Source organism: Chelonoidis abingdonii, chromosome 2 (genome assembly GCF_003597395.2).
Source record: "Chelonoidis abingdonii isolate Lonesome George chromosome 2, CheloAbing_2.0, whole genome shotgun sequence".
NCBI lineage: Eukaryota > Metazoa > Chordata > Testudines > Testudinidae > Chelonoidis > Chelonoidis abingdonii.
Window position 1 is genome coordinate 303,204,270 of NC_133770.1, and position 15,776 is coordinate 303,220,045.

Genomic DNA, 15,776 nt, shown 5'->3' on the forward strand with positions numbered 1-15,776 from the left:
GTGGCAGTGCCCCTGTGCCCCTGTGCTGGGAGGGTCAGTGACATGGGGATGGGGTGGCAGTGCTCCTGTCTGTGCTGGGAGGGTCAGTGATACAGGGGGTGGGGTGGCAGTGCTCCTGTCTGTGCTGGGAGGGTCAGTGACACGGGGGGTGGGGTGACAGTGCCCCTATCTGTGCTGGGAGGGTCAGTGACATGGGGGTGGGGTGGCAGTGCCCCTGTCTGTCCTGGGAGGGTCAGTGACGTGGGGGGTGGGGTGGCAGTGACACTGGATGGGAGTGGCAGTGCCTCTGTGCACCAATCTGCACTGGGGGAGGGTGGTCAGTAAGAGAGGGGTTTGCATGACAGTGCCCCCAGAGCGCCATGTCTCTGGAATTGTTACTGACAGCATGGTTGGAGGGTGGCCATGCCCTTGTGCTCCTGTCTTTCTTTGGTTTGGTTACAGCAGGGAGTAGCAAAGAATGGAGCCTTTTGTCCTGTGTCGGAGTCACATTCACGTGCTTGGCATTGTCCAAATCTGAGTCCTTTCTGTACATCTGTACATTGAAGACAGCCCGTCTCGCTAGCACAGTGTGCAGCACAGCTCCTATCTCCAGGCACGCAGAGCCAGCTCTCCACAGCTCTGCTGCTGACCTTGACAGAATCCCAAATTTCACAACTGGGTCTGGGACATGAACTCTCAGGTTTACTCTGCTCTGTGTAGGACAAATCCTTTGTTTGAGAAGCTAGGCTACAGTGATGAAAAGACTATTGTAGCTGCACTGCCATGTCCCTTGTGGTTTGCCCCAAAAGGCAGAATAGGAAGAGAAACAGAGAAGAAGGCTGGTCGACTGATTTGGGGGCTAGCATGAGACTTGAGAGACCTGGGTTTAATTCCTGGCTTTGCCACAGAGTTTGGGCAAGTCAGTTGGCCAGGTTTGCAAAGGTATCTAGTTATCTGGAGCCAGAGATAGGTCCCTAGTGGAATTGACAGGAACTCTGTGACTTAAGCACTTGGGCACTGCTGTAAATCCCACTGGGCTATCTGCATCTTTAGGCACCTAATAGCTTTGTAAATCCAGCCCTTGATGCCTCAGTTCCCATCAGTGAAATGGGGATAATAGCATCTTCCAACCCCACAGAGGTGTTGGGAGGATAAATACATGAAAGACTGGAGGATGCTCAGATTAAAACATTTTATTAAAGCTAATGTTAAAAAATTATATAATACACAGGTTAAGAAAAGAGTGTCTGTACATCTGGGTATAGTGCTTAGATTATCCACGAATACAGTGTTTGTTGAAAAGTTAACTGCGATGGGGGCCATATAAGTGCTTAAGATCTTGTCTACACTTAAAAAGGGTGCAGCAGTTTCGCTGTAGCACTTGCGTGTAGATGCTACCTATGCCGACAGGAGGGGGTCTCCCATCAGTGTAGGTACTCCACCTCCCCAAGGGGCACCACTGCAGAATTCTCCCACTGACCAAGCGCTGTCTGCTCTGGGGGTTATATATCAGTTTCACTGCATCACACAGAAGGGTGGATTTTTCACGCCTTTGAATGTCGTAGTTATATCAACCTCATTTCCTAGTACAGACCAAGCCTCAGACAGAGAGAGGAAGGTTCAAGGTTCTTCCCCTCCCCATCTCTTTGGATCTATTGCATTCTTGTTGCCGGGCAGTGGGTGGGGTTGGGAATGTATCCTCTCCCTCTTCTCCAAGCAGCAAAGATTCAGAAGAGGTCCTTGGGCAGGAGGAATTGTCTGGGCTGTGGCCTTTATTGTTTGCTGGAGAGGAGCTGAGGCCTCTAACCCAGTTATGGGATGAATAGAGGCTATTTTAGGGCTTTGATTCAGGGAAGTGCCAGGGAAGGCAGCGTTGCCACAGCAGCTGGGTATGGAGCTGGGGGTAGTACTGCTCTCTTATTCCCCGTGCTGGCTGTGCTTTCCTGCTGTGTGGCAGCTGTTCCTGGGTCCAGTGCTAGTTCTGCTCGCCCACTGTGGGGGGCTGCTTCTGGCACCAGTCCAGATGCCAGCTCTGCTTCCCTGCTGCATGGCCCTTGAGCCCAGTGCCAGGTTAGATGCACAGGAGCTGAAGCTGTGCAATAACTTCATGGTTTTGTCTGTGTTTTCAGGCTCCAGCAGGCGAGTCTGGGCCTGGGAGCTCCAGGCGGGATGCCTCTTACTCACCGAGCAGCCAGCAGGTGAGTCCCTCACACTGAGGGCTGACAGTTTGGGGAAGGGCAACAGGTACCTTAAAGGCAAGAAGGTTTCAGTATGGGAGGATAGAACAGGAGGCCAACTCTCTGCGTTTTGATTACAAAACTAGAATGATATAAAATTACCATGGCACACATTACATGGATTAAAAACTGGCTAACTAATAAGTCTCAAAATGTAGCTGGTGAATTGTCATTGAGCAGGGATTGTTTCTTGGCCATAGGCTATTTAACATTTTTATTATCAAGGACTTGGAAGAAACATGAAATCATCACTGATAAAATTTGCAGATGACACAAAAATTGGGGGAGTGGTAAATAATGGAGAGGAGAGATCCTTGACTCACAACCATATGGATTTATTGGTAAACTGGACACAAGCAAACAATATGCATTTTAATGTGACTAAATGTAAATATTTACATCTAGGAACAAAGAATGTAGACCACATTTATGGGACAAATCAATCCTGAAACCAGTACAGAGAATAGAATTCACTAGAGCAGTCCTGGTGGGCAGGCCTATTGAGTGGAGCTTAGTTCTGAAACTAAAAGCTCATCCTGTCACCACAGTGCATAAGTGCCTTTGGCTTTTGGGAGACATGGCAACGTTTACCTTTGCAGTACAGCATGCCAGACTACACCTCAGGAAGTGACAAGGATGGCTAGTTTTGATGCATGCCCCGAGTCATCATCTAAACAGGATGGTTCTTCTTTGAGTGATTGCTTATGTGTATTCCACAGTAGGTGTGCGTGCTCGCCATGTGCACTGATGCCAGAAGTTTTTCCCTCAGCAGTACCCTTAGGGGGAGCACTGCTGCAACCCCTGGAGAGGCACCGCTACAGCATGCTATAAGGGAAGCCACACACTCCCCACACCCTCAGTTCCTTCTTGCCACCAGTGACCATGCATCGGAACTACTCTCTCCAAATTTTCTGCAGCTCATCTCAAATCTCGGTTGTTCAGCAGTACCTGTTCCAGTTACTTAGTAAAAGTTCTAGTTTAGTTAGTTATTCTTCAGGCCGGGGCATGCCCCGGGCCCCAGGGTTTAAATCGTGCGAGTCTTGCAAGCGTTCGATGCCCAGGGGTGACCCAACACTGACTGTCTCCGCTGCCTGGGCGAATCCCACATCAGCAACCGCTGTAAAATCTGAAGGTCCTTCAAACCCAGGATGAAAAAAAAAAGAGAAACACATTAGACTTTGGGCCCTTCTCATGGAGTCGGCACTGGCTCCTACCCTGGTGCGCCAAGCGGAATTGGCACCGGCTACTTTGTCTTCGGCGTGTGGCAATCCCCCGGCACCTACCGGTGGCTGGCGCTGCTCTCTGTCGTAAAAGCAGAGGAAGGCTTCATCATCTCAGAAGCATAGAGAGGAGACACGGGGAAAGGCAAGACCCAAGTCAGGCAGCCCTAGTTCCTTCCCCCCCCCCCCCCCCCCCCAGGCTCTAGAGCTCCAACTCAGGTTGAGTGGAGCAGCCCGGTTGCGTCAACTCAGACCTCTCAGCTGAAGTCCTCATGCCTTTGACACCAGAGGCCCTGCAGGCGGCCAAAGATATTATGACCCTGCAGGTTCCTGGGGCACCGCAGGCACCTGGACCCTGCTCTAGAGGCAAGCCGCCACTGGGGTCTCGTCATCCAACGCTGACCCGATGCAGATCCTAGTCAGGAGACCGCTCTCGGGACTGCTCATCACCCAGCGTCCTGTCGGGACACAGCCCCCAGCCTCCACTCTTGTCGCCCTCCAGGTTGACTGGCAGGGTGCCATTGGAGCACAGTTCTGGGCAGTGCTCCATGGTGAGTACAGACTATCAGCGGGACAGGCGCCAGTGCTGTAGATGCTCCTTCTCTTGGCGCAGCTACCAGAGCCGCTTCCAGCACAGATGCTGTCTCCAGTCATGCTCCAGCTGTTGCACGTCAAGGCACCACGCCCACTACTCCCAGTGGGGATCGTCAGGTCAGCGTCGTTGCGGATCCAGGAGTTGAAGCATCTCGAGGAGTGGCAGCTTGAGGCGGCACCGTTCTTCGACGTCGGTGTTCTCCTCCCATGGCAGACGCCATGCTTGGTACCACCGCGCGTACTGCTCGGACGGCACCAACAGGTCGTTGGTAACCCAGACCTCGACCCACACGCAGCACCCTATGCTCCAGCCGGGCCAACCCGACCAGCTGGTGCTGCCAGTGGCAATGACAGGGACCCCTGTGGCAGAGCCAGTGGTGCCAGTGGACCCCCTAGCTCCCCGTGCATGCCGAGCAAGGCCCTTGATCGATAGCAGGAGCATCGGAGACTCCGTCAGCAGCACTATCCAGACCTCTGAGGGATAGATCAGCAGGTCATGGTTCCTCGGCACCACACAAGGAGTCCGATCAAGGGGTGGACCCTGTGGCAGCGGCCGACATGCAGAACCTGGTGCTGGTCCCTCTCCCCCGCACTGGATGACAAGATCACAGCTCCACTCCCCTCCATACCACAGGAGGACTTCAGGGCCCATCAGGAGCTGCTAAAGCGAGTAGCATCTAGTCTCCATCTCCAAGCTGAGGAGCTGGAGGGACCTTTGAACTCGCTGTTTAATGTGCTCTCATCCTCAGCACCGGGCAGAATGGCCCTCCCGCTCCATGAAGGGCTGGCCAACATCTCTAATGCCCTTTGGCAAACACCAGCCTCCCTGGCCCCAATATAAAAAAAGTCAGAGCACAAATACTTCATGTCCACGAAGGGGCATGAATATCTCTATACTCACCCAGCCCCCAACTCCCTAGTGGTGGAATCTGTGAACCACAGGGAAAGACAACGCCAACCAGGACTTGCACCCAAGAATAAGACTCCAAAAGACTGGACTCATTTGGCAGAAAGCTTTATTCTTCCACCAGCTTCCAGCTCCGGGTAGCCAACCACCAGGCCCTCCTCAGTCGATATGAGTTTTAACTTGTGGAGTCACTGCCAAAATTCAAACCCTCCCTTCCAGAGGCCGAAAGGAAGGAATTCAAGTAGCTGGTGGAGGAGGGCGCTGCTGCTGCAAAGGCTGCTTTGCAGGCGGTGTTGGATGCAGCTGACATGGCTGTTCAATCTATGGCCTCTGCAGTGTCCATGCATAGGGCATCATGGCTACTGCTATCCGGGCTCTACATGGAGGTGCAGTCCACGATGCAGGATCTTTCCTTTGATGGCAAGGACCTGTTCACGGAACAAATAGACATGAGGCTCCATGGCAGAAGGACTCACGTATCACCCTTCAAACCCTTGGGCTCTACGTCCCGCCCAAGGAAAAGCCTAAGGCACAAGCCTTCGTCCCTGCACCCCAGCCAGATACAAGCCCACCTACAGGGGGTCCAAAACTTAGAAGAGGTGACCTCAGAGGCAGTCTCGCTCTGCCCTGCAGCCTAGGCCCTCTAGGGGCAAGCAGCAGGGCAAGAGACGGTTTTGACTGGGTGTGGAAGGGTACCCCGGTGATCCCTGAAAGGACCCTCCCACCAATAAAGTTAGTTTTCAGCAACCACTTGTCTGTGTTCCTTGTGGAATGGTCCTGAAAAACATTGGACCAATGGGTCTTCAGCACCATTTCCCAGGGTTACACGCTACAATTTGTCTCATTCCCACCCCCCTCCCTTGGACGGCAGAGGGGACCCCTCGCATTTACCCTTGCTACAGCAGGAAGTGAGTCGGCTCCTCAGCCTGAGAGCCATGGAGAAAGTTCCATGGGAATTCGGGGGGAAAGGGCGCTGCTCCCATTATTTCCTGATCCCCAAGGCAAAAGGGGGGCTCAGACCCATCCTGGATCTGCAAGGCCTCAATTGGTTCATGGCAAAATGCCAGTTCCGCATGGTCTGTCTGGCATGTATCTTCCCCTTCCTGGACCCTGGTGACTGGTATGTGGCCCTGGACTTTCAGGACGCATACTTCCATATCCACATATTCGAGGGGCACAGACGCTTCCTACGCTTCCTAGTGGGACAGGACTATTACCAATTTATGGTCCTTCCCTTTGGCCTGTCCGCCATGCCCAGGGTATTCACAAAGTGTATGGTGGTAGTGGCGGCCTTCCTCAGACACCAAGGGGTACAGATATTCCCCTACCTAGAAGACTGGCTGCTTGAGGGCAGCTCGTGGTCCCAGGTACGCAACCACGTGAACCTGCTCTTGGCCACATGTGCCAAACTAGGCCTCCTAGTAAACAACGCCAAGTCGACACTGGTCCCAATGTAGCGCATAGAATTCATAGGCTCTCTCCTGGATGCCTCCAAGGCCACAGCCTCCCTTCCCATGGACAGGTTCCGGACCCTGAAGGGGCTTATAACCTTGGTTATGGAGTTCCCCGTTACCACGGCCAGGGCATGCCTACAGCTCCTGGGCCACATAGCAGGGTGCACGTATGTGGCCTGCCATGCCAGGTTTCGTATGAGGCCCTTCCAGCTCTGGTTGGCCTCAGAGTTCTCCCAGGCCAGGGACAAACTGGACAAAGTCGTCTCGGTACCAGTATGGGTGATCGCCAGGCTACAATGGTAGTCCTGCCTGGTCAATATGCTCCAGGGAATTCCCTTCTGGGACCCGACCCTGTCGCTGGACCTAGTGTCCAACGCATCAGACTTGGGCTGGGGGCTCACATAGGGACCTCACGGACCCAAGGTTTGTGGTCCACCGGAGAGCTGTCCCTTCACATAAATGTCAGGGAATTCAGGGTGATACGTTTAGCCTGCATGACATTCAGCTCACAGCTACGTGACAAGGTGGTCAGAGTACTCATGGACAACACCACTGCGATGTTTTATATCAACAGGCAAGGCGGGGCGAGGTCCTTGGCCCTCTGCCAGGAAGCCTCAGCCTCTGAGAGTTCTGTATAGACCACAACATCTCCCTGAAGGCTTTCCACCTGCCAGGTGCCAACAACACGCAGGCCGATTGCTTGAGCAGGGTTTTCTCCTCCCAACACAAGTGGGGCTTCACCCAGAGGTCACTCATCAACTCTTCTGGGCACTCCCCAAGTGACCCGACAGAACCGCCATTGCCATAGGTTCTGCTCTGGGGGTGGGGGAGGAACCTGATCTCGGATGCCTTCCTCCTGTCATAGTCAGGTCAACTCCCTTACGGTTTTCCCCCATTTCCTCTCATTGCCAAGGTCCTGGAGAAAGTAAAAACGGACAAGGCACCCGTCCTTTTGATCACCCCAGTGTGGTCCCGAAAGCATTGGTACGGGACCCTCCTAGGCTTACTCGTGGCCCCTCCCTGGTCATTGCCGCTCTGCTCGGACCTACTCTTCCAGGACCAGGGCTGCCGCCTCCACTCCAATCTAGCCAGCCTCCATCTGACAGCATGGTTGATCAGTGGCTAGATGTGGAGGAGAGAAGGTATTCGGAGGGGGTCAGGCATGTCCTCCTCTAAAGTAGGAAGCCATCCACGCACCGAGCCTACCTGGCAAGGTGGTCCCGATTCTCCAGGTGGGTGGGCGAGTGGGGTGTTTCCCCAACATCTGCCCCACTCCAACTTATCCTTGAATACCTGCTTCACCTTAGAACTCAAGGTCTAGCCTCTTCCTCTGTCAGGATGCACCTGGCGGCTATTTCAGTGTTCCATCCAGGGTTGCTCGGTTTTCTCTCATGCCATGAACAGGCGTTTCCTCAAGGGGCCAGATTGGTCCTTCCCTTATGTTCGGACCCGTATCCCTCAGTGGGATCTAAATTTGGTGCTATCCTGCCTTACGGGGCTCCCATTTGAACCCCTGGCCACAGGCTCGTCGTCTCACCTTTCCTGGATGGTAGCTTTCCTCATGGCCATCATGTCAGCCCGACAGGTCTTGGAGCTCAGGGCCCTGACCTGCGACTCCCCCGTACACTGTCTTTCACAAGGACAAGGTTCAGCTCCGCCCACACCCTGCATTTCTCCCCAAGGTGGTCTCCGTCTTTCACATGAGCCAGGACATCTTCTTACCTGTCCTCTGCCCTAAGCCGCATACCTCTAACAAGGAACGCCACCTCCATGCGCTCTATGTGCGCAGGGCTCTGGCCTTTTATTTGGGCCAGACTAAGCCGTTCTGCAGGTCTTCGCAACTCTTTGTTGCTTCGGCCGAGCGCATGAGGGGCCAACCGATCTCCACCCAGAGGCTTTCCCAGTGGATTACATCGTGCATCCAGACATGCTACAACCTAGCAGGGGTTCCCACACCACCTATTGTAAGGGGTCATTCGACAAGGGTTCAGGCCTCAACAGCTGGTGTTGTGGCCCATGCCCCTATCCAGGACATCTGTAGAGCTGCTACCCGGTCCTCAGTACACACGTTCCCGTCGCACTATGCGATCATCTCCCACACCAGGGATTATGCCATTTTCGGCAGGGCTGTGCTTCAGCCAGAGAATCTGTGAACTCCTACCCACCTCCATCAGACATAGCTTGTAATCACCTACTGTGGAATACGCATGAGCAAGCACTCAAAGAAGAAAGGAAAGTTACCTGTTCCGTAACTGGCATTCTTCGAGATGTGTTGCTCAGGTGTATTCCACATCCTTCCCTCCTTCCCCACTGTCGGAGTTGGTCCGGCAAGAAGGAACTGAGGTTGGGGGGAGCATGCGGCTCCCCTTAGAGCATGCTATAACAGCGCCACTCCAGAGGTTGCAGCAGTGCTCCCCCTAGGGGTACTGCTGAGGGAAAAACTTCCAGCACTGGTGTACATGGCGAGCATGCACACCTGCGACATGAGCAACATCTCGAAGAATGCCAGTTACGGAACAGGTAACTGTCCTTTTGAATACCAATGTTAGTTTTGTCATCTCTGGACTCATGGACAGACCCTCTGAATGTTTGTTTGGGGGTTCCTTTTGTTCCCCCCCAACCAACACTACAGTAGTCACGGATGCATTGTCCCTGTGATGGGAGAAGACCAAAGTCTGTGGTCTTCTCAAGATCTGAAAACTCATATAAATGTCAGGGAATTGCAAGCTGTCCATCTAGCCTGTTCAGCCTTCCTTCCCACATAGTGAGGGAAAAATCTGCTGGTGGTAACGGACTATACAGCAACTATGTTTTAAGTAAACTGGCAAGGAGGATCACATTCAACTCAGCAATGCCAAGAGGTGATTCGCCTGTGAGGGTTTTGCATAGCCAGTTGAGCCCAGGTTTGTTGATAGATGCATTCCTGCTATCCTGGAAAAATTCCTTTCTGTATGCCATCCCTCTTATTCCGTTACTGCCCAGAGTCTTGTCCAAGACCATGCTCACCTCATACTTACAGCACCAGCCTGGCCTTGGCAACACTGGTATTTGACCCTACTAATCTTGTCAGTCAGACCTCCACTATCTTTCCCATTGACTCTAGATGTGATTTCCTAGGGCCATGGGTTCCTACTTCACCCCAGTCTGCAAGTCCTTCACTTCATAGTGTGGATACTTCATAGTTAACACTGTTGGAAAGAGCATGCTCTAAAGATGTACAGAAAGCATGCTGAATAGTAGAAAACCTTCAGCTAGTAGAAAACTTTCAGCTACTTACCTGGAAAAATGGAAGTGTTTTTCCATCTGGTCCTCACAGAAGTGTGTTTCTCCAGAGCAGGATTCCATCAATCGCATATTGGCTCAAACCCATCAAAGCCTGGCAGTTAGTTCTATCACAGCACATTTGGCAGCTATTTCTGCATTTCACCTCTTGTGGATAATGGATCTCTTTTTCCCAACCCCCTTCACCACCAGATTTCTAAAGGGATCAGATAGATTATACTCACAGATGCAAGAACCTATTCCCCAGTGGCGTCTGGCCTGGTGTTGGCAAAATTAATGGTGCCACCTTTTGAACCTCTTGAAACTTGCTTCCTTATTCACCTCTCTATGAAAGTGTCATTTTTAATTATGGTAACTTGGGTGAGGAGGGTGGGTGATTGGAAGCATTAGTGTCAGAGCCTTCATATATGATTTTTCAGAAGGATAAAATCTTTCTTCACCTTCACCTGAAGTTCCTGAAAAGGATGATATTCAATTTTTACATTAACCAGGAAATTTATTTTCCAACTTACTTCCTGAAGTCTCACACTCAGAAAGACGAGAAACTTCATTATTTAAGTGTGAGAAGAGCGTTAGCCTTCTACCTGGACCACACTAAACTTTTTCGGTCCTCAACACAGTTGTTTATTGCAGTTGCAGACAGAATGAAAGGCCGGATGGTTTCCACTCAGAGGATTTCCTCATGCATTTCTTCATGCATTTGTTTATGGTACCAGTTGGCAAATGTGACTCCACCAGCTAGAGTGCTGGCCCATTGACTGGAGCAAATGCCTATTTGGGAAATTTGCAAAGCAGCAACTTCATCATCAGTCCACACCTTTGCTACTTGTTATGCCATTTCCCATCAATCCAGGAATGATGCTAGTTTCAGATGAGTTATTCTCCATTCACGTGCCCACCTCCAGGATAATCTGCTTGTGAGGTGTGCAATCACCCAAAGAAGAAACAACGGTTCTTCTTCAAGTGCTGGTCCCTGTGTGTATTCCACATGTGGGGATATGCATGCACACCATTCGCCCAAGTCCAGGGATTTTAACAAGCCGTGTCTGTTGGCCTACACATGCATAATAGATCTTATGCTCTCAAGTGAGGGTATGAAAGGGAGTATGGGTCGACGCCCCCTCACTTCCTTCTTACCACCTCATGGCCTGAGTCAGAATCCAGTGTCGTCTCCTGCTTCAGCCTTTCAGAAGACCTGTAAATAAAATAGTAAATAGTTATTCTTTTAGCTTGGTACACTTAATTTTTGTATACTTAGTGTAGTTTGTTTCCCCAGCCCGGGAACTCCCTCTCTGTGACCAGGAGTATGCCTAGAGTCCCAGGCTTCAAAAACTGCATTTCTTGCCCTAGATCCTTCTTCGTCAGTGATAAACACCAATGCTGCCTCTACTGTTTTGGTGAGACACACATTTCGGTGAAGTGCAGCATTTGTCACTCGTTGCCACTGAGAATGCACGAAGCCTGTGAGCTTTGCCATAGAAAACTCTTAATGGAGAAGGCCATGAGGCCCCTCTCTGATCTGGGCCAGGGAGACCCGCCCTGAACGTCAGCCTCATCAAAGGAGCAGCATGTCTCCAAGCAGCTGCTTAGGGGAGGAGCCCTTTGTTTCTAAGCCCAAAGATATTGCAGGTGTAATGGTGTGGGATTCACTCCTGCAGTGCCTCCTGCTGATCGTCTTGAAAATTAGCTCTCCAGCCTCCGGAGTGCCCTCTGCAGGCCGATGTCCTGCTGCCGCTTGGCCCCGTGTGTCCCTCCCGGATGACCTTTTCTCTGGGTGCTGCCCCCAGGCAGTACCCCCACAGTTTCTGTGGGTCTCCCCACTCAGGGGAACCCCCACCCACTATCCCCACCTCTCCTCAGTATTTGGCTACTGCCAGTCACCATCTAGTCCCCACTCACTGGGGCAAACTGCAGTGTCTCAGCCATTCATCATAGGCAAGGGGGGTTTGGACCCGCTGCCTCAGCCTACCCCTGGGCTGCCCTCTGCAACCCCAGTACCCAATTGGCCTTAGACTAGGCCGCAGCCTGGGGTTTTCCAGGCCAGAGCTCCCCAGCTCCCTTCGCCTTCCCCTAGTCCTGCTCCCTCCAGGTACCTTCTCAGCTCCCTAACAGCCAGGCCCTTCTCCCTCTACAAACAAAGAGAGTATCAGTGCTCCTGGCTCAAAGCCTTTTTATAGGAGCCTGCTGTGGTCTGTTTGGGGCATGGCTCCCAGCTGTGCCTCCTTCCCCAAACAGCCTGGGAGCTGCTTGCCCTAGCCACAGCCCTCTGCTTGGCTGTTCTAAGCCCCTCAGGGCAGGAGCGGGTGACCCACCCCACTACACCAAGGCATCCCTCCATGAGAGCAGGGAACACTCTTGTGGGCATAAGGACAAATCCTCAATGAGGGAAATTATTAGTTAAATTGAAGAAGATAGGGATTAATATGAGAACTGAAAAGTGAATAAGGAACTGGTTAAAGGGGGAGTACAGTGGGTCATGCTGAAAGGTGAACTGGCAGGCTGGAGGGACATTACAAGTGGTATTTCTCAGGGATCGGTCTTGAGACCAATCTTATTTAACATTTTTGGTACTAACCTTGCCACAAAAAGTGGGACTGTGCTAATAAAATTTGTGTATGACACAAAGATGGGAGGTATTGCCAATAGGGAGGAGGACAGGAATATCATAGAAGATCTGGATGACCTTGTAAACTGGATTGATAGAAATGGGATGAAATTTAATGCAAAGTGCACGGTCATGCATTTAGGGACTAACAACAAGAATTTATACTATAAACTGGGGACTTATCAGTTGGAAGTGACAGAGGAGAAGAAAGACCTGAGTGTATTGACTGATCACAGTATGACTATGAGCTGTCAGCGTGATGTGGCGGTGAAAAAGTCTAATGCAGTCCCAGGATGCATCAGGTGAGATATTTCCAATAGAGACGGGGAAGTGTTAGTACCATTATACAAGGCACTGGTGAGACCTCATCTGGAATACTGTGTGAATTCTGGTCTCTCATGTTTAAGAAACATGAATTCAAACTGGAACAGGTGCAAAGAAGGGTTACTAGGATGATCCGAGGAATGGAAAATCTACCTTATGAGAGGAGACTCAAAGAGCTTGACTTGTTTAGCCTAACCAAAAGAAGGCTGAGGGGATATATGATTGCTCTCTATAAATGCATCAGAGGGATAAATACCAGGGAGGCAGAGGAGTTATTTAAGTTAAGCGCCAGTATGGACACAAGAACAAATGGCTATAAACTGGCCATCAACAAGTTTAGGCTTGAAATTAGATGAAGGTTTCTAAGAGTGAAGTTCTGGAGCAGCCTTCCAAGGGGAGCAGTGGGGCACAAAACCTAACTGGCTTCAAGACCGAGCTTGATAAGTTTATGGAGGGAATGGTATGATGAGACTGCCTACAATGGCATGTGGTCCATGAGCAACTGCTGGTAGCAAAAATCCCCAGTGGCTAGAGATGGAACACTAGATGATTGCAGAGAATTCTTTCCCAGGTATCTGCCTGGTGTGTCTTGCTCACATGCTCAGGGTTTAACTGATCACCATATTGGGGTTGAGAAGGAATTTTCCTATAAGTTAGATTGGCTGAGACCCTTGGGGTTTTTTGCCTTCTTTTGCAGCATGGGGCATAGGTCACTTTAGGTCACTTGCAGGTATCAACTAGTAAATGGTGAATTCTCTGTAACTTGAAGTCTTTAAACCATGATTTGAGGACTTCAGTAACTCATCCAGAGGTTAGGGCCTATTTCAGGAGTGGGTGAGGTTCTGTGGCCTGCAGAGTGCAGGAGATCAGACTAGATGATCACGATGGTCCCTTCTGACTTTAAAGTCTATGAGGTCTGTTCATAAGAGACAGTTCTTCCCCAAGCCCATCAAGGTTGGGCAAGCCCTTACACACAGATCCTAAGGAGCTGGCTTAGCAAAAAAAAAAAAAAAAATCAGGCTGGAGGGTAAAGACCTTAGGAAGAAGGATGTGCTGGTTCCATTGGTGACTTTGGTACTGAAGCATAAGGACCATAATCCACCAGTTCCACCCACAAGTGCCGCTCCAGATTCTACAGTACTGAAGCGTCTGCCCAAAGAGCACACCACAACCAGGGATGCACCAGTACTGTTGGTATCATCGGAACTCCCTGCACACTGGGGTACACAAGAGACCTACACAACACCAGAGGATATCTTCCTCCCCTACCTCCAGTCTCTCCTCTTCTCTGGCCCAGCTCTCCTGAGGGATATTACTACATGGAAGATGATACTGCTTCGGTGTCCCAGGAGCCATCTCACTCACAATCATAAGCCAGGATTGCCTGAGTACCAATGGCTCTGCCATTCCAACAGGAGCAATTTTCAGATTTGGACAAATCTGTGGAGCCAGTCCCTCCTTTATCCCCATGGAGAGAGCCAAGCCTCGACAGGTGATCCAGGACTCTTAGTCTCTACCCTTATGGACACAACCTCCCTATCCAGCACCTTTGAGGCGCCACTCCAGGGGGCTCCACAGCCGACCCACCAGGTGTTGCTAGGGTAAAAATTCTCCAATGATCATGCACGCAGTGCATGCATCCCTAATCGGAATGGATATGAGCAACACATCTTAAAGAACAACAGTTGCAAAGGTGAGTAACGGTCTTTTACCAGTCCCTGTCTAGCTAAATAGGACTTTAATAACTAGGCTGGTGGCATTTCAGGACGAACCTTCCTCTGAGGATAGAGTCCAGCTCCTCTCCCTTCTAGAGAAAGGCAAGTTGGTAGCAAAAATGGCTCTTCAGGCTGCAGCTGATGCAGCAGATACAGCATCTAGAAGCTTGGCCCCTGGTATTATTATGGGGAGGATTTGTGGTTGTAAACGTCTCTCTTCAAGAGGGTTGTGGTTCGTGGCTCTATCACAAAGTACGCATATTTTCATATAGATATTCACCCCTCCCACAAGAGGTTCCTATAGTTTACGGTGGGCTGGGAGCATTTCCAATTTTGAGTCCTCCCCTTTGGACTAGTAATGGCACCTAGAGTGATTATGAAAGTTTTCTCCAAGGTAGTGGCCCAGATGAACCATCAGGGCTACATAGTGTTTCCATATCTTGAAGAATGGCTCCTGGTAGGTCACTCTGTCAGGAGGGCTGGTTGGCTATTTAATTCCTTGTTCAAAGTCTTGCAGCCGTGTGGGTTCATACTAACAGAGAAAAGTCTGTTTTATCCCCCACGAGGACAATAAACTTTCTCAGGGCTCTGTTTCTGCAAGAGCCTTCTTCCTTTCAGAAAGGTTTCAGACTATGCACAACCTAATTCTTTGATTTCCCGCAGACCGAGGACTACAGTGTAAATGTGCCTATTGCTTCTAGGTCATATGGCACACCCTTTGCCGTGCTTCATCTACATTGCCTGCAGGCCTGGCTCAATTTGGTCCACTCGCCCAACAAACCACATCAACTCCAAGGTGACCATTCCTACCAGGATCACTTCCTTCTTCGTTTGGTGATCAAACCAAGGCAAGTTATGACTGGGAGTTCCCTTTTCCACTGCCACTGTCACCATTGTAACAAATGCGTCTGTTCTGAGGTGAGGCACCCACCTGAACAGTCACACTGTTCAGGGCATATGGACCTCACAGGAGGCCAGACTATATATCAACATCCTGGAGCTGTGGGTACTCATCCTTGCATACAAGGCCTTCCTCCCACTCATTCGCTCCCTCCACCTCCAAACGATGTCAGATAGTATCACCACTGTGGTCTACATAAACAAACAGGGAGGAGCAAGATCTCTCTCACATGTCTGGAGGCAGTCAGGCTTTGGAACTGGTGCATCAGGCACAACATCGCAATCCAGATGGCATATCTCCCGGGAGTTCACAACTCCTTAGCAGACAACCTCAGCAGGTGCTTCTCAGTGGACCACAAGTGGGAAATACATGACTCTATACTTACAGACATTTTCATGCAGTGGGGCGCAACGTCTATGGAACCTCTTTGCATCACAAACAAACAAAAAACTTCCCCTGTATTGTTCCAGAGGAGCCATACCCTGCAACTCCCAAGGTGATACTTTCCTATTACTGTGGATGAGTGGTTTCAGATATGCCTTTCCTCCCATCCTGCTG

General features: G+C 50.9%; 1 protein-coding gene across 29 annotated transcripts in view; it reads left to right on the forward strand.

The window, feature by feature from the left end:
- The window catches only part of SCRIB (scribble planar cell polarity protein), a 212,188-nt gene that overhangs the window by 122,365 nt on the left and 74,047 nt on the right, over positions 1 to 15,776 (forward strand). For 26 of the 29 annotated variants that reach the window (XM_032762915.2, XM_075063333.1, XM_075063340.1 and 23 more), the window contains one exon: positions 2,109 to 2,177. The exons of the other annotated variants lie outside the window; for them this stretch is intronic. In XM_032762915.2, the coding sequence (XP_032618806.1) occupies positions 2,109 to 2,177 (69 nt within the window). The remainder of the gene's footprint in view (positions 1 to 2,108; positions 2,178 to 15,776) is intronic. 29 annotated transcript variants of the gene reach the window in all.